Here is a 16202-nt window from a genome sequence, read left to right as displayed (position 1 = left end):
TTTATTGTCATCATTTCATCATCACGGCCAACAATAAAAGACACACCATTTATTGAGTACTGATTTCATGCCAGCTTCTGTGCTAATTCATTAGCCCGCATTATCTTTGTTTAAATCTCCCAATAATTTTCTGAAGTGATAACTGGTATTTTTGGAAGTATAGTTGATTCATGATGTTGAGTCAGCTTTAAATGTGGGGCACAGTGATTCAGTATATATGCTGTTGTTGTTGATTATTCGCTAAGTTGCGTCTGACTCTTGTGACCTATGGACTGTAGCCTGCCAGGCTCCTCTATCCATGGTATTACCCAGGCAAGAATATTGGAGTGGGTTGCCATTTCCTTCTCCAGGGGATCTTCCCAATCCAGGGATCAAACCTGGGTTTCCTGCATTGTAAGATGAATTCTTTACTGCTGAGCCACCAGGGAAGCTCTCAGTATATATATATTCTTTTTTATATTCTTTCTCCTTATAGGTTATTAAAAAGTATTGAACATATTCCCTTGTGCTATATAGTAGGTCCTTGGTTATTTTAAATCGGATAGTGTGTATATGATAATCCCAGGATTCTAATTTATCCTAAGCTCCTGTTATTTCCCCTTTGGTAACCAAAAATTTGTTTTCTATGTCTGTGAGTCTGTTTCTGTTTTGAAAATAAATTGATTTTTATCATATTTTAGATTCCATGTATAAGTGATATCATATTATTTTATCTCTCTCTGTCTGATTTACTTCCCTTAGTTCAATCTCTAGGTCCATACATGTTGTTTATCATTTTACCAACATTTCCCTGAATACGATCTTCTGAATATGAACAGCTGACACTTGGCCTTTCTGATAAGAGAGGCAGCCCTTGTCTGACCACTTGAAGAAACCAAAGAAAAGACTGCCAACTTAGAAAATAGATATAGAGAATCAGATTATTTAGTTATAAAAATATTCTTAAGTTTAGCAAGTGATTTACCAAAGCACTCTTTTAAGCAGAGTCACTTTAATGCACCTGAGGGATGAGAGGGCTCCAAGTCATAGCTAGATAGTTAGCGTGTGTTGTACCCAAACTCCTTGGTAGAACCCTGGGCATCAGAGTGAAGTCTGCAGACATCGTAGGGCCCAGTCTGTAGGTGAACCAGATAACAGTTCTTGCCATCAGCCCATGTTCACTGTGCGTATAGGTTTACAAAGTTCTGAAGAATGGCATGCACTTCAAGGCGGGAGGAGAAGGGGACGACAGAAGATGAGATGGTTGGGTGGCATCACCAACTCGATGGACATGAGTTTGAGTAAGCTCTGGGAGTTGGTAATGGACAGGAAAGCCTGGCATGCTGCAGTGCATGGCGACTCTTGCAGTGCAAGAGTCGGACACACCTGAGTGACTGAACTGAACTGAAGAACCTCAAGGTGGATTCAGGTGTCCTGAGACAGTCAGATGATCTTTCAAATAATACAGTTTTAACATGCAGATGCTTCTGGACAATTTTTTCTACTACCAATCGTATCTAAAAATAGCAACACCGCAAAAGGCTGCAGGTGCTTGCACCACCTGCTTTGAATGGTCTCATCTTTCATTAGAATTAGAGTGGCACAAAGAGCTGCTAGTCACTTTCAGAGCATCCCCAATTTTTCCTAATTATTCTCCTCCCTGTGAAATGGATGGTGTACAGCCTCTGTGAAGTCCCTCTGCTAAGACTGGAATGTGATGCTCTGAAGCAGGTAGAGAAAATGCCAGAAGCTTCCACCAGCTGAGACAATGAGGGTGACTCATTCTATCTGAGTTTGAAAAGGATGGCTAGTGTTCTCAATAAAAACTACCTTCTGTAAGTCTATTTTTGAGTCAGATGACTTAAATGGGTCTAAATGACAGGACATTAATGCATCTCCTTTGATAATACTGTATTAGCCTGACATCAATTTTCTTCCTTAGTAGCTGTAGCTTCCCCCCACAGTACATCAAAGCGTGACGGAGGAAGTTGCTTTTCAATCTTGTCTTAGAGACAGTATACAATCGGGGCTGGTAGGAATGGGAGCAGACGTCTAAGACAGCTGCAAGACTTTGAGAAAAGGCAAATACCCCCAAAAAAGTGCCCCAAAAGTCCCTGTGGAATGAAGGAACGAATGAATGAGTGAATGCACACAAGTGTGAGAACAGTTGTAAAGGAGACAGAGCATTGGACTTCAATGAAGAGGACTGAGTTCCCAATGTTGTGCTGCCTACCAGCCCTGCCATCTGGGCTAAATCACTTAACCTCAGTGTATTGGGCTTCCCTGGTGGCTTCCCTGGTATCGCAGTGTTAAAGAATCCACCTGCAATGCAGGAGACCCAGGGTCGATCCCTGGGCCAGGATCTTCCCGGAGAAGGAAATGGCTACCCACTCCAGTATTCTTGCCTATAAAATCCCATGGACAGAGGAACCTGGCAGGCCACAGTCCATGGGACACAAAGAGTCGGTCACAACTTAGTGGCTAAGCATGCCCACATGTGCTCCGATAACTTTATCTATAACATAATAATCTATTTTTATTCATTTTAATCTGTTTTTTAAAATTCTCCATTTAAAAAATATCTATTTTTCCTTCAATTCTCAAAACCTGAAAGGCTCAATTTTTCAAGAACTTTCAGAATAAGTCCGGGAACATCTGTATCCTGTCTGGCATGTGGGAAGAAGTGGAGATGTGAAGGCATTTCCCATGAGATGCTGAAAACTCGACAATGCTCGTGTATGGCCTTGACATGAAAGCTCAAACACTATAGTCTGGATACTTTAAGCTCACATAAGATCTATAGCAAAGTTTGCTTAAAGGCACTGAAATTCTCTATGTGAGCAGCACAGTTTTTATGAATGATACTTCAATGAGACTTTCATCATGTATAACGTCAAATATTTGTTTTCATCCATACAATCACTAAAGCTTATATGAGAGCCCCACTTCTGGTGAGACATTGGGTACACAAGCCATCAGCTTTATCTGAATCAGACAAAATGTTTGCTTACCAACAGCAATGTGTTCACAAGAAATAAACCTTCTTTGCTTTTCTTGCCGAGACTACATCTTCCTTGGCAAGTAACCGCACCTAACCATGGGGCTTCAGCAAACAAGAGTCTCTTTCGGAACAGACACTGTGAGTTACCAAACACTTAGCACTTGAAATTACAACCAGTCACACCCACATCTGTTCATTTGCTTCTAACTCAACCCTACTTCTTGGCTTTTCCAGGCGCTTAGAATTCTTAATCTCATAATTTGTCATGCCGCTCTTTAAAACAGAGGAGAACATGTGCCCACCTCCCACCCCCACACACATTTTATCTGTCCTTGATCATGTTCTTATGGGCTGAAATCATTGTAGATTTTTTCCTTCATTCTAATATTACTTTGGTGAAGGGGAACAGCTACCCACTCCAGTATTCTGGCCTGGAGAATTCCATGGACAGAGGAGCCTGGTGGGTTATAGTTCAGGGGGTCACAAAGAGTTGGACACGACTGGGCGACTTTCGCTTTTAATGTTACATGGGTTTATAGGATGTTTGTGTAAGGAGATGCCCCCCCGCTCATTCCCCTCATTTCTGCCACAATAAAGAAAGCTGTATAAAAGCAGGGAATTTGTTTCAGTCGGATGCACGAGTATTGAAGAGAATAGGCAGCTATTTATCTTAATCTTTAGAAAATGTTAACAAATTCCTGTCAGCATCCATGCAACCCTTCAGTATCCAATAACTGACATAAAACACTGGGCTTGCATGAAGTACCCACAAGGTCTCTGCTTCTAGAAGTGATGACATCTCAGGCATTAGCTGCTTGACATAGAGGGACACAAGAAAAGTGAGAAGTGTTTGAGCGATAAATCAGTCATAACACAACTTAGAAGGCAGCAGGGACTGAAGCATTCATGAAGAAATGATGCCTCATGTCATTTTACTGAATGGGACCTCCACATGGAACATCTGTTCCCGGGGCCACACAGTAAAATGAGCCTTTCTTTTTTTGCCCCAACTGCTTAGAAGACAAGGGCCCTCCTGTTCCCACACTGACACCCCTCATTCTTTTCCTGCAGATTGTATTTCATAATGATATATTACTTCTGCCGGAAATGAGTAGTTATCCAGCAAACGCATAATTCACTCCATAAAACGAGGACGACATGCTGAAAGATCACTAAGGTCACAGGCAATTCTGCTGACAGCTGAAAACAGTTAAACTGACTTTCTTCTTCTTACCACCCAGGCAGGACCCAAAGGGGAACAACATGGCCAAAAATTTCCTTCTGGCTCAGAAATCTGAACTCCATCCAGGCATTCCCTCAGCTTCCTCCACTCCCTCCAATAAAAGTGGCTGGCTCACAATGTCTTTTGATATTGTCCCACTTCTTTCACATGGGAACTAGGAAAGTTTAGGGAACATATAGATGGAGGCATCTGGTCAAAGGAATCAAAAGCAATCCTTCCACTGTGTATTTGGACAAGACTCCAAAGCACTTGGGTCCCTCCAAGTGCCCAATATATGGGATAGATGAGGTGGATCATTTCCTGGAAAGTTGGGGCCACTCTTTACTGCCTGAGTGCCGGAGGTGCAGCTTGGGTCTTTAAGGCCTCTTTCTCTGCAAATAATTCTCTCTTAAGTTTCAAATGTTTAATAAATAAAAGCAGGAGTTATTGCATATATTCACCCAAACTTTATCTATGTTCAGGCTTCAGCAAAAACCCCCAAATTACTGGAAATGACAAAAATGGACAGTTGTGACACTATGAATGGTGCTCAGTTGTTCAGTCATTCCTGACTCTTTGCGACCCCATGGACTGTAGCTTGCCAGGCTTCTCTGTCCATAGGATTTTCTGGGCAAGAACAATGGAGTGGGTTGCCATCTCCTCCTACAAGGGATCTTCCTGACCCAGGGATTGAACTCGTGCCTCTTGCATCTCTTGCATTGGAAGGCAGATTCTTTACCACTGAGCTACCCAGGAAACCCTATGAATGGTGCTATCTATATCTAGAAAAAAAAAAAGAAAAAATCCTGGGAACAAACATTTTTACATGTAAGTATACACCGAAGGCAGCAGAATTATTGCCATGTCATGCCAAGTCAGAAAGTCAGCGTAGAATCAATAACCAAAATATTATGTATGGGCTCTTCTACATGGGTGGTACAATATTGTCACTTTTTGCACTGAGGTTCTTTGCACAAGACAATGTGTTTCTCTGTATGTCTGTATGGGAGAGCTTTTTTAATGATATCTATAGCCCTATGGGGCTTCCCTGGTGACTCAGTGGTAAAGAATCCACCTGTCAAAGCAGGAGATATGGGGTTTAATTCTTGGGTCAGGAAGATCCCCTGTAGGTGGAACTGACAACTCACTCCAGTATTCTTGCCTGGGAAATTCCATGGACAGAGGAGTTTGGTGGGCTACACAGTCCATGGGGTCACAAAAGAGCGGGGACACAACTTAGCAACTAACCAAAAACATAGCCATTTTAATTACTTTACTAGAGATATAGGCTAGAATAAGAAAGTAACTCCAATCCCAACAACTGAGAAAGACGTCACAAAATCAACGAACTGTTTTAAAGACCATGCACTTGCTTCATGAAGCAGAAATTCCAGACCTGCCTTCCCAAACCTGAAGCAGAGTTGCTGGTTTCCAGTCCAAGCCATCCCATCTTCTTTCCCAGGCAGAAAAACCTCCTTTGGTTTGGATTCACCCTGTGTTAATCAGGGTGGATTCCTGCCTGAGAATTCTTCCCTTGTGCTGGAGGCAGGGGTCAGATCCTGGCTTCCGGGGGCAACCACTGAGCCACTGGAATAATCATTCCTGCAGCCACGTTACTTTGTTATTTTATTATGTGAAATGACACATTTTCCTTATTGTTTAAAGCAATGTGGCTGGAGTTTTGTCATATTCACAAATCAACCCTGAGTATTCATTGGAAGAACTGATGCTGAAGCTGAAGCTCCAATACTTTGGCTACCTGATGTGAAGAGTCGATTCACTGGAAAAGATGTCTGAGGCCAGGAAAGACTGAGGGCAGGAGGGAGCTACAGAGAATGAGATGGTTGGATGTCATCACCAACTCAATGGACATAAGTTTGAGCAAACTCCAGGAAATGGTAAAGGACAGGAGGATACCTGGCATGCTGCAGTCCATGGGGTCACAAAGAGTCAGATACGACTTACGACTTAGGTATTCACAGAGCTTAATACAAAGCCTACTCAGGGCTTAGTCACTGTTGTGTCTGATTCTTTGCGACCCCATGGACTGCAGCCCCCCAGGCTTCTCTGTCTGTGGGATTTCCCAGAGAAGCATACTGGAGTGGGTTGCTATTTCTTTCTCCAAATACAAAGCCTATTTACTCTTATTTGTTGGACAGAATTTAAAAGTTTGGCTAAAAAAAGTTTGGCTACCTACTTTCTGGATTTAAAACATATTCCAGCAATTAATAAATTAGGAGGAAATTAGGTGCTTCAGAGCCACACCATCCCAAGAACAGAAAGTGACAGCCAATGACCTGAGAACAAGGAAACAGACTATAAAAAAATAACATGAAAAACAAGAAGTAAAAACTCAGCCCACAAAGTCATTATTGTATCAAAGAACAGATTGTTCTAGAAATAATTCATGTAGAGAAAATTTCATTTAAACTAATAACTTTTTTAAAGTTTTTTCTGCTTAAGAGTTGAGCCAAAATTATCTGGGGAAGAAGAGCTGTTAGGACCACTTATTCATTGAGAACCTCATACAAGCTTGAAGTTTACACATGTGCCAGAATGCATTGTTCCCAGACGATTGGAACTCAGTGGCCATTTGTGCTCCTAAAGCACATAATGAAAAGTGATCAGGCCCCAAGGACACTCACAAAAGCCCATTGGGTTCCCAAGGGGCCAGAAGACTGTTGGAAACTATGGCAGGGTTAGGATGACGTCTACCCACTGGAAGTGAAAGCGCTGTTCCTGAGGTCAGACCCAGGTCATTGGATCATCAGAATATAGAGACATTTCCTTAAGCCCTGGAGCAGGCACATGCTGCCCCACAAGCTGCCTGGCCATCTCTGGACAGTGCAACTTGGTGCTGCCTGACAGCCTGTGCTAGAGGATAGACCACCATATGGAGTGGGGGACTAGAAGAGAGAACCTGTAAAGTCTCCTCCAATTGTTTCCAATTTTCCTGTCTCCTCTGGGCTTCCCAGGTGGCTCAGTGGCAGAGAATCTGCCTGCCAGTGCAGGAGACACAGGAGACTCGGGTTCAATCCCCTTGAGCAGGGAATGGCAACCCACTCCAGTATTCTTGCCTGAAAAAATCCCATGGACAGAGGAGCCTGGTGGGCTACAGTCCATACAGTTATAAAAGAGTTGAACATGACTGAGAGACTGAGCATACATATGCAAACACTTGGTCCTTAGGGGTCAAAAGATGCTCTGGATGCTGCCTGTTCTGTCCCTGTAATCTTCTAAGTCATCACAGACCTCTGTCCACGAGGCACCTGACAGCAGGCACAGTCTGACCGCAGGAGCGGTCCCTCTTCCTGGCATCACTAGCACCAGGCTCCTCACTGCCATCCTGCTGCTGCCTGAAATCCCCAAGCAAAGGCTCAAGGTGCCACCACCAAGGACAGCAGGACTGCAGGGGTGATGAGATGTGTGTGAAATTGCCAGCTTCTCTGGCATGGTCTTCAACCTTAACTCTGATATATTCGGGCTTCCTTGGTGGCTCAAATGGTAAAGAATCTTCCCGCTATGCGGAAGACCCGGGTTTAATCCCTGGATCGGGAAGATCCCCGGGAGGAAGGCATGGCAACCCACTCTAGTATGCTTGCCTGGAGAATTCCAAGGATGGAGGAGCCTGGTATTTTACTATTCTCCAAAACCTGGGTCAGCTCTGCCTATCTCCCCAAAGACTTCCCCCAAGTCCTCCTGATTGAAATGAATGATGGCTTCCTCAGGGCATTGCAGCAGGTTCTTCCCCCTCCTTCACTGCACCTCTCTGCATGAAATATAGTTATCTGTGGGCACATCTTGTCTCCCCTAGAAGATCCCAGGAGGCAAGATCCAGGACAGTCTTGGTAAAGCAGGAGAATTAGCTCTTTCCATCTGGGAGCTGACAATTTGTTAAAGTGACTGGGCAAATGCATGAAGAATGGGTTTGGGAGATGGTAAATTTTACTCAACATTAATTCATCTATATACAGTGAGCAATACTTTGGCCACCTGATGTGAAGAGCTGACCCACTGGAAAAAACCCTGATGCTGGGGAAGATAAAAGGCAAAAGGAGAAGAGGGTGAGAGAGGATGAGATGGTTGGATAGCATCATGGACTTAATGGACATGAATTTGAGCAAACTCTAGGAGATAGCGGAGGACAGAGGAGCCTGGCATGTTGCAGTCCATGGAGTCACATAGTCAGACATGACTTAGCAACTGAACAACAAAGTGCAGTGTGCATGTAGAGCATGACTGCTGTGTGTCTACTGTGTGCTGGATGTTGAGTTGGACTCTTGGGGAGGCAGTGAGATAAATTAAGAGTTAGTTAGACAAAGTCTTTACCCTCCAGAATTCACTGGCTAATAGTGAAAGGTGTCATCCCCTCTGACTCTCAACATTAACTCAGAAATGGGACTTGGAGCCAGGACATGTCTGGTCACCCAAGAGATGTAACTCAGATCATCTGGGGAAAGAGTGGCAAACTCCTACTTCATGCCCCTTCACTGTGGAACTTTAGACCGATCTAGGACAGAAGAACTGTACAAAAAGATCTTCAAGACCAAGATAATCACGATGGTGTGATCACTCACCTAGAGCCAGACATCCTGGAATGTGAAGTCAAGTGGGCCTTAGAAAGCATCACCACGAACAAAGCTAGTGGAGGTGATGGAATTTCAGTTGAGCTATTTCAAATCCTGAAAGATGATGCTGTGAAAGTGCTGCACTCAATATGCCAGCAAACTTGGAAAACTCAGCAGTGGCCACAAGACTGGAAAAGTCAGTTTTCATTCCAATCCCAAAGAAAGGCAATGCCAAAAAATGCTCAAATTACCACACAATTGCACTTATCTCACACACTAGTAAAGTAATGCTCAAAATTCTCCAAGCCAGGTTTCAGCAATACGTGAACCGTGAACTCCCTGATGTTCAAGCTGGTTTTAGAAAAGGCAGAGGAACCAGAGATCAAATTGCCAACATCTGCTGGATCATGGAAAAAGCAAGAAAGTTTCAGAAAAACATCTATTTCTGCTTTATTGACTATGCCAAAGCCTTTGACTGTGTGGATCACAATCAACTGTGGAAAATTCTGAAAGAGATGTGAATACCAGACCACCTGACCTGCCTCTTGAGAAATCTGTATGCAGGTCAGGAAGCAACAGTTAGAACTGGACATGGAACAACAGACTGGTACCAAATAGGAAAAGGAATACGCCAAGGCTGTATATTGTCACCCTGCTTATTAAACTTCTATGCAGAGTACATCATGAGAAATGCTCGGCTGGAAGAAGCACAAGCTGGAATCAAGATTGCCGGGAGAAATATCAATAACCTCAGATATGCAGATGACACCACCCTTATGGCAGAAAGTGAAGAGAAACTCAAAAGCCTCTTGATGAAAGTGAAAGTGGAGAGTGAAAATGTTGGCTTAAAGCTCAACATTCAGAAAACTAAGATCATGGCATCTGTTCCCATCACTTCATGGGAAATAGATGGAGAAACAGTGGAAACAGTGTCAGACTTTTTTGGGGGGGCTCCAAAATCACTGCAGATGGTGACTGCAGCCAGGAAATTAAAAGACGCTTACTCCTTGGAAGAAAAGTTATGACCAATCTAGATAGCATATTGAAAAGCAGAGACATTACTTTGCCAACAAACGTATGTCTAGTCAAGGCTATGGTTTTTCCTGTGGTCATGTATGGATGTGAGAGTTGGACTGTGAAGAAAGCTGAGTGCTGAAGAGTTGATGCTTTTGAACTGTGGTGTTGGAGAAGACTCTTGAGAGTCCCTTGGACTGCAAGGAGATCCATCCAGTCCATTCTGAAGGAGATCAGCCCTGGGATTTCTTTGGAAGGAATGATGCTAAAGCTGAAACTCCAGTACTTTGGCCACCTCATGGGAAGAGTTGACTCATTGGAAAAGATTCTGATGCTGGGAGGGATTGGGGGCAGGAGGAGCAGGGGACAACAGAGAATGAGATGGCTGGATGAGACAGTCCATCACTGACTCGATGGATGTGAATCTGAGTGAACTCTGGGAGTTGGTGATGGACAAGAAGGCCTGGCGTGCTGCGATTCATGGGGTCGCAGAGAGTCGGACACGACTGAGCAACTGAACTGAACTGAACTGAGGGTGTGATGGTCTGAGGGTAGATTGGGTAGAGACAGGCCACATGAGATTCCTGTCCATGCAAAGACTGGAGAGAGAAGCCTAGCACAAGAGTTGAGGACAGAATGTATTAAGGAAAAGCAGGGAGTGTGTCCTATCTTAGAGAGGGCACAAACCCAGAACAGGGAACCAGCATGCCCAGGTCTGAATCCCAGCTTGGCCATTTACTCACAGCGTGATCTTGGGCATTCTTAACCACTCTATGTCTCAGTTTCCCCATTTGTAAAAATGAGAATAAAGACAGTATCTTTTTCTTACAGTTGTGGTAAGGACTTAAAAAGTTTAATGAGCTAAGGGCTCGGAACAGTGTCAAAGTGTGAGTTGTCACTACAATTGTCACTGTGTTGTAGTCTGGACTGAGGGGCGGTCAGGACATGGGTGCTAAGGTTAGTCCCTTCCCTGTAGAGGCCACAAAATCAACAACCTCTCAGCCACCATGACCACCACTTCCCAGTGAAGGTAGTAACCTGGGGAGTAAATGAATTTTCCAATCTCATCCATCCAAGCAGGGAGATTTTCTAGACATTTGAGTGTAATCGTCATGACCGAGCAGGAAATATACAGCTTCTCCTCCTCTCAGACAATTTTTACTGTTACCCATTGTTTACCATTTACCAAAAGAAGACTTCCAACAGAGACGCTCTTCCTGAAACCCAGTAGGACCCCAGAGGACCTTCCCAGGAGGCCCTTCCCTATATCCTCTGCTCTAGCTCTTCTCTGAAGCATCTAGATAACAGTATTTGATGCACATTTCCTGAGTTGTTTTGCAGATGTGAAAAACCCTTCCCTCTTCAACAGACGGAAGATGTTAACTACTGAGCACATAGCCCCAGACCTCCTGGAACCTAAGGACTGACCATGTGAACCCCTGTGACACCACCCTGTGACCTCACCGTCAGTCAGAGAACTGTGCAGAAGCTGCCCAAGTACCCTGCTACAGCACCCTTCTCCCCACCTGACTTTTTCTGTTTGTTTTAATTATTTTATTTATTTTAATTGGAGGACAATTACTTTACAATATTGTGGTGGTTTTTGCCATACATCAACATGAATCAGCCACAGGTGTACACGTGTCCCCCATCCTGAACTCCCCTCCACCTCCCTCCCCATCCCCTCCCTCTGGGTTGTACCAGAGCATCGTTTTGGGGTGCCCTGCTTCATGCATCAAGCTTGCACTGGTCATCTACTTTACATATGGTAATATACATATTTCAATGCCCACCTGCCTTTTAAAAATGCTTTGCTGAAACCCTTTGGGGAGCTCAGTGCTTTTTAGGCATGAGCCACTGGTCTCCTTGCAGGACCCTGCAGTAAACCTTTCTCGGTTCCAAACTCCAATGTTTCAGTTTGTTTGGCCTCACTGTGTGTCAGGTGCATGAACTTGTGTTAGTATTCCTTTCCCAAACTTCTCCAGAATTTAGCTGTCCTTCTGAAGATTCAGCATCAGTTCTGGCCTCATCTTCTCACCTGAGCCTCCATATCAGCCTGCTGATGGCTTTTAGTCCCTCTTCTCTGCTAATTCCATGATCTTTACAAAACTCAGATCATAACTGTGTTTAACTATGTCTGGTGGGAAAATACAAATGAAAACAAAAATAGCATATGGCTGTCCCACCATCAGGCTTATGATTAAAACTGCATCCAAAATAGACAACTCATGGTAAAGATCAGATTTGTGGTCACCAGAGGCAGTGGGTAGGAGGAGGGAAAATTGGGTGAAGGTGGTCAACAGGTGCAAACTCTCAGTTATAAGATAAGTAAGGGGACTTCCCTGGTGCTCTGGGGGCTAAGACTCCATGCTCCAGATGCAGAGGGCCTGAGTTCCATCCCTGGTCAGGGAACTAGATCCCACAGGCCACAACCAAGAGTTCTCACGCCACAACTAAGACCTGGCGCAGCTGAAGAAATAAATAAAATATTTTTTCAAAATGATAAGTTAAGTTCTAGGAATATAATGTACAATATGATTGATAGAACTAAAACTGCTCTTATGTTATATGTGGAAGTTGTTAAAAGAGTATGTCTTCAGAGTTCTCATTACACAGAACCAAAGTTTTTTCTATTTCTTTAATTTTATATTTATATGAAATGAGGGATGTTCACTAAATGTATGGGATAATCATTTCATCCTGTATGTAAGTCACATCATTATATTGTACACCTTGTGTGTGCTCAGTTGCTCAGTCATGTCCAACTCTTTGTGACCCCATGGTCTGTAGCCTGCTAGGCTCCTCTTGCCTGGAATTCTCCAGGCAAAAATACTGGAGTGGGTTGCCATGCCCTCTTACAAGGGATCTTCCTGACCCCGGGATCAAACCCGCATCTCCTGCCTCTCCTGCACTGCAGGCGGATTCTTTCCCTACTGAGCCATGTCAGAAGCATTATGTCAATTATAACTCAGGAGAAAAAAGTGAAGTCTGCTAATATCAAGCACTTTTAATGGGTCTGAGAGGGATATTCTCACACACCCAAAATGGGAGTGAGGTCATTTTGGAGGGTCTCTAGGCAGCGTGATTGAAATTTAAGGTGCACAGTCCTCTGACCTAGCAGCTACAAGGCTCCACATCTACCCAGAGGAACATTCCCATGAGAACGAAGGAAGCACATCAAAAAGGTTCATTGAGCCCTGCTTAGAACAGAGAAGAAAGCTCAGAAAAAATCTAAAAGTCCATCAGAAGAGAAATGGCTGCACTGTGATATATCCACTTTCTGGAACATGACACAGTGCTGAAAACATGAGCTACACCTAGCATTACCAACATCAAAGGAGCTTACATAAAGACAGATAAGCTATGTCTGTCCCCCTTCATATTCATACGTTGACGTCCTCACCCCCAGTATCTCAGACTGTGACTGTATTTGGAGATAGCATCTTTAAGGAGGTTATTAAGATATTGACCAAATAAGGTGGGCCCTAAGCCAATATGAGTAGTGTTCTTGTAAGAAGAGGAAATTAGGATACGGATAAAGATGCATGAAGGGAAAACCCAGTGAAGACACAGAGAGAAGATGGCCATCTACAAGCAAAGGAGAGAGGCCTCAGAAGGCACCAACCTGCAGACACCTTAATCTTGGACTTGTAGCTCCCATACTATGAGAGAATCTTTCTATTGTTTAAGACAGTGGTCCCCAACCTTTTTGGCACCAGGGACCAGTTTCATGGAAGACAGTTTTTCTATGGACCGGGGTGGCAGGAGGGGATGGTTTCAGAATGATTCAGGCACATTACATTTATTTTGCATTTTATTTCTATTATTATTGTGATATATAGGGTCTTCCCAGGTGTAACTAGTGATAAAGAATCCGCTTGCCAATGCAGGAGATACAAGAAATGCAGATTTGATCCCTGGGTTGGGAAGATCCCCTGGAGGAGGAAATGACAACCCACCCCAGTATTCTTGCCTGGAGAATCCCATGGACAAAAGAGCCTGGTGGACTACAGTCGATGAGGCCGCAGAGAGATGGACACAACAGAGCAACTGAACACGCTACCTTATAGTATATATGATGAAGTAATTATGTAACTCACCATAATACAAAACCAGAGGGAACTCTGAGCTTGTTTTCCTGCAGATAGATGGTCCCACCCAGGGATGATGGGAGAGCAATAGAGCTGTAAATACAGATGAAATTTCACTCTCTTGCCTGGTGCTAACTTCCTGCTATGTGGCCCGGTTCCCAACAGGCCACAGACCAGTATTTTGGCCATGGACTAGTATTGGACCAGTACTGGGTTAGGGACCCCTGATTTAAGGTACCTGGTCCATTGTAGACTGTGGTACTTTGTCACAGCAGCCCTATTGAACTAGACCACACAATGCACAATATTAGATATTTTCTCTGGGTGTATATAGCTATGTGTAATGTATGGAAAAGAGAATGGAAGGGCTCACCCCAGTCCAACCCTTCCTTTGGGGAGGCATAGAGATTGAGACTGGAGACTAGGGGTTGAAAAGATAAAATAAGGCTTTACTGATTATAATAACAAAGTACTTGCACATTATTTGTATATCAATTTTAAAAGCCCTCACTCATGGTCTTCTATTGACTACAGCATACAATTTACTTCCCCACCTGCAACCAGCCATCTGTAGAACTTCATTCCCACTCTCACTCCTGAACCTTTCACACCAATTTGCCACACCAGACTATCCCACCCCTCCACAGTCTCCACACCTCTGTCTGTCTTGTCTTCCCCGCTCTGTAAGCCTGGGCTGCTGATTCTCATCCTTCAGAGCCCAGCTCAGCTGTTGCTCACAGTAGAAATAGGTTGCTAGAAGTCTTACTTGGCAGATTTTTCCCAAGGCCCTCTTCTCTGTTTTCTTTTTCTTTTATGTCTTTATTCATTTTCATACTCCCAGTTCCCGATCAGTGCCTGTGGCCAAGTAAATGCTCAATAAATGGTTCCAAATGCATTGATGATAGCAACATTTTCTAGCAGGTTTCTTTTTCCTCCAATGTGTCTCAAAGGTCCCACATTTCATTCTGTGTGAATTAACAGACTCCCTTGAGACCAAAACCGTAATCACGACATGACCGAGGGCCAAGCCTTCTACTGCTTCTTTCATACAATGGGGACGACAGTATTTCTGAGCTAGCCAAGCTGCATTTACTTTCAATTTTGGTGAAATCAACTGAGAATGTATTGCAATTTATTTTATTCAAGTTCTGTGCCCATAAAGGTCTTCAATTACTTAACTCACAATGCATGCATGCTCAGTCACGTCTGACTCTTTGCGACCCCATGGACTGTAGCCCGCCAGGCTCCTCTGTCCATAGGATTTTCCAGGCAAAACACTGGGGTGGGTTGACATTCCCATCTCCTGGGGTACTTCCTGACCCAAGGATCGAAACTGAGTCTCCTGCACTGCAGGCAGATTCTTTATCATCTGAGCTACCAGGGTTACCTGAAATAGCCCCTATATAAAAAATGCCTCTTGAGCTCTAACTGGAAGGCTCTGCTAACCCAGACCTTACCTCTTCATTGGCTTGGGTGAGCACTCTCTCTCCAGATTGGAGGATGTGTGTTTCACGTGCATTGCATTATAGGAAGTGTGAGTGTAGTCATTTTCATCGCTGTAGTCAGGACCAAGCAACGTCCGGGCCCATGTTCCCATGTCATAAGGAGGAAGAGTGCCTCCAAATTCAGATGGCAAAAATTCAGGATGTATTAGCTGGTGGAGGCTATTTAAGTTGTTTCCATGCAGGAAAATCTGGAAAGGAAAATAATAAGCAAGGAAAAAAAAATCCAAAACATATGATCGAGCATTTAACCTAATACACAGTCTAGCAGTGACAAAATAGATGTGTTGTTGGTGATCATGGAGTTTAAAGAGGCATTCAATTTTGTGTCTGTGGCTTAGTCTTCATAAAATGTTAATTTATTGCTCAGAAAGGGGGCTGAATTAAGTCTTTAAAAATGAAGTTCATGAATAAATTGGGTATTTTTTTGGCCATGGTCCAAATTTACACGTATAGTCATCTCTTAATGATCCCTGCAGATGAAAAGAGTAGGAATGTAGACCCTCCAAACCCCTGATCATGCTTCATGCACACCACATTGCACTGTTCTTTTCCTTAAGCTTCCTCTAGACCCTCCTCAATGTTCCCCATCCCTCCCCGGCCTACATCTAGTGGCAAAGACTTCCTCAATCTGCCCCAGTGACACCTGCCCACTTGACTCCGATTCCCCAAATTAAACGTTCATTGTGAGATGACTTCTAAGTTTTTCTGATTTGTTCATTGATGTCTTTCTCTCCCATAGGAGAGGGCTTCTCTGGTGGCTCAGTCATGAAGAATCTGCTTGCCAATGCAGGAAACACAGATTCCATCCCTGGATCTAGAAGA

At 43.8% G+C, this 16202-nt stretch overlaps 1 protein-coding gene across 1 annotated transcript in view; it reads right to left on the bottom strand.

Moving 5' to 3' along the window:
* The window catches only part of CLVS1 (clavesin 1), a 147065-nt gene that overhangs the window by 10711 nt on the left and 120152 nt on the right, over positions 1–16202 (bottom strand). Inside the window, exon 4 of the mRNA XM_068983840.1 lies at positions 15333–15568. Within this exon, the coding sequence (XP_068839941.1) occupies positions 15333–15568 (236 nt within the window). The remainder of the gene's footprint in view (positions 1–15332; positions 15569–16202) is intronic.

This window comes from Capricornis sumatraensis, chromosome 11 (assembly GCF_032405125.1).
Source record: "Capricornis sumatraensis isolate serow.1 chromosome 11, serow.2, whole genome shotgun sequence".
NCBI lineage: Eukaryota > Metazoa > Chordata > Mammalia > Artiodactyla > Bovidae > Capricornis > Capricornis sumatraensis.
This window is presented reverse-complemented; position numbering and strand designations above follow the sequence as displayed.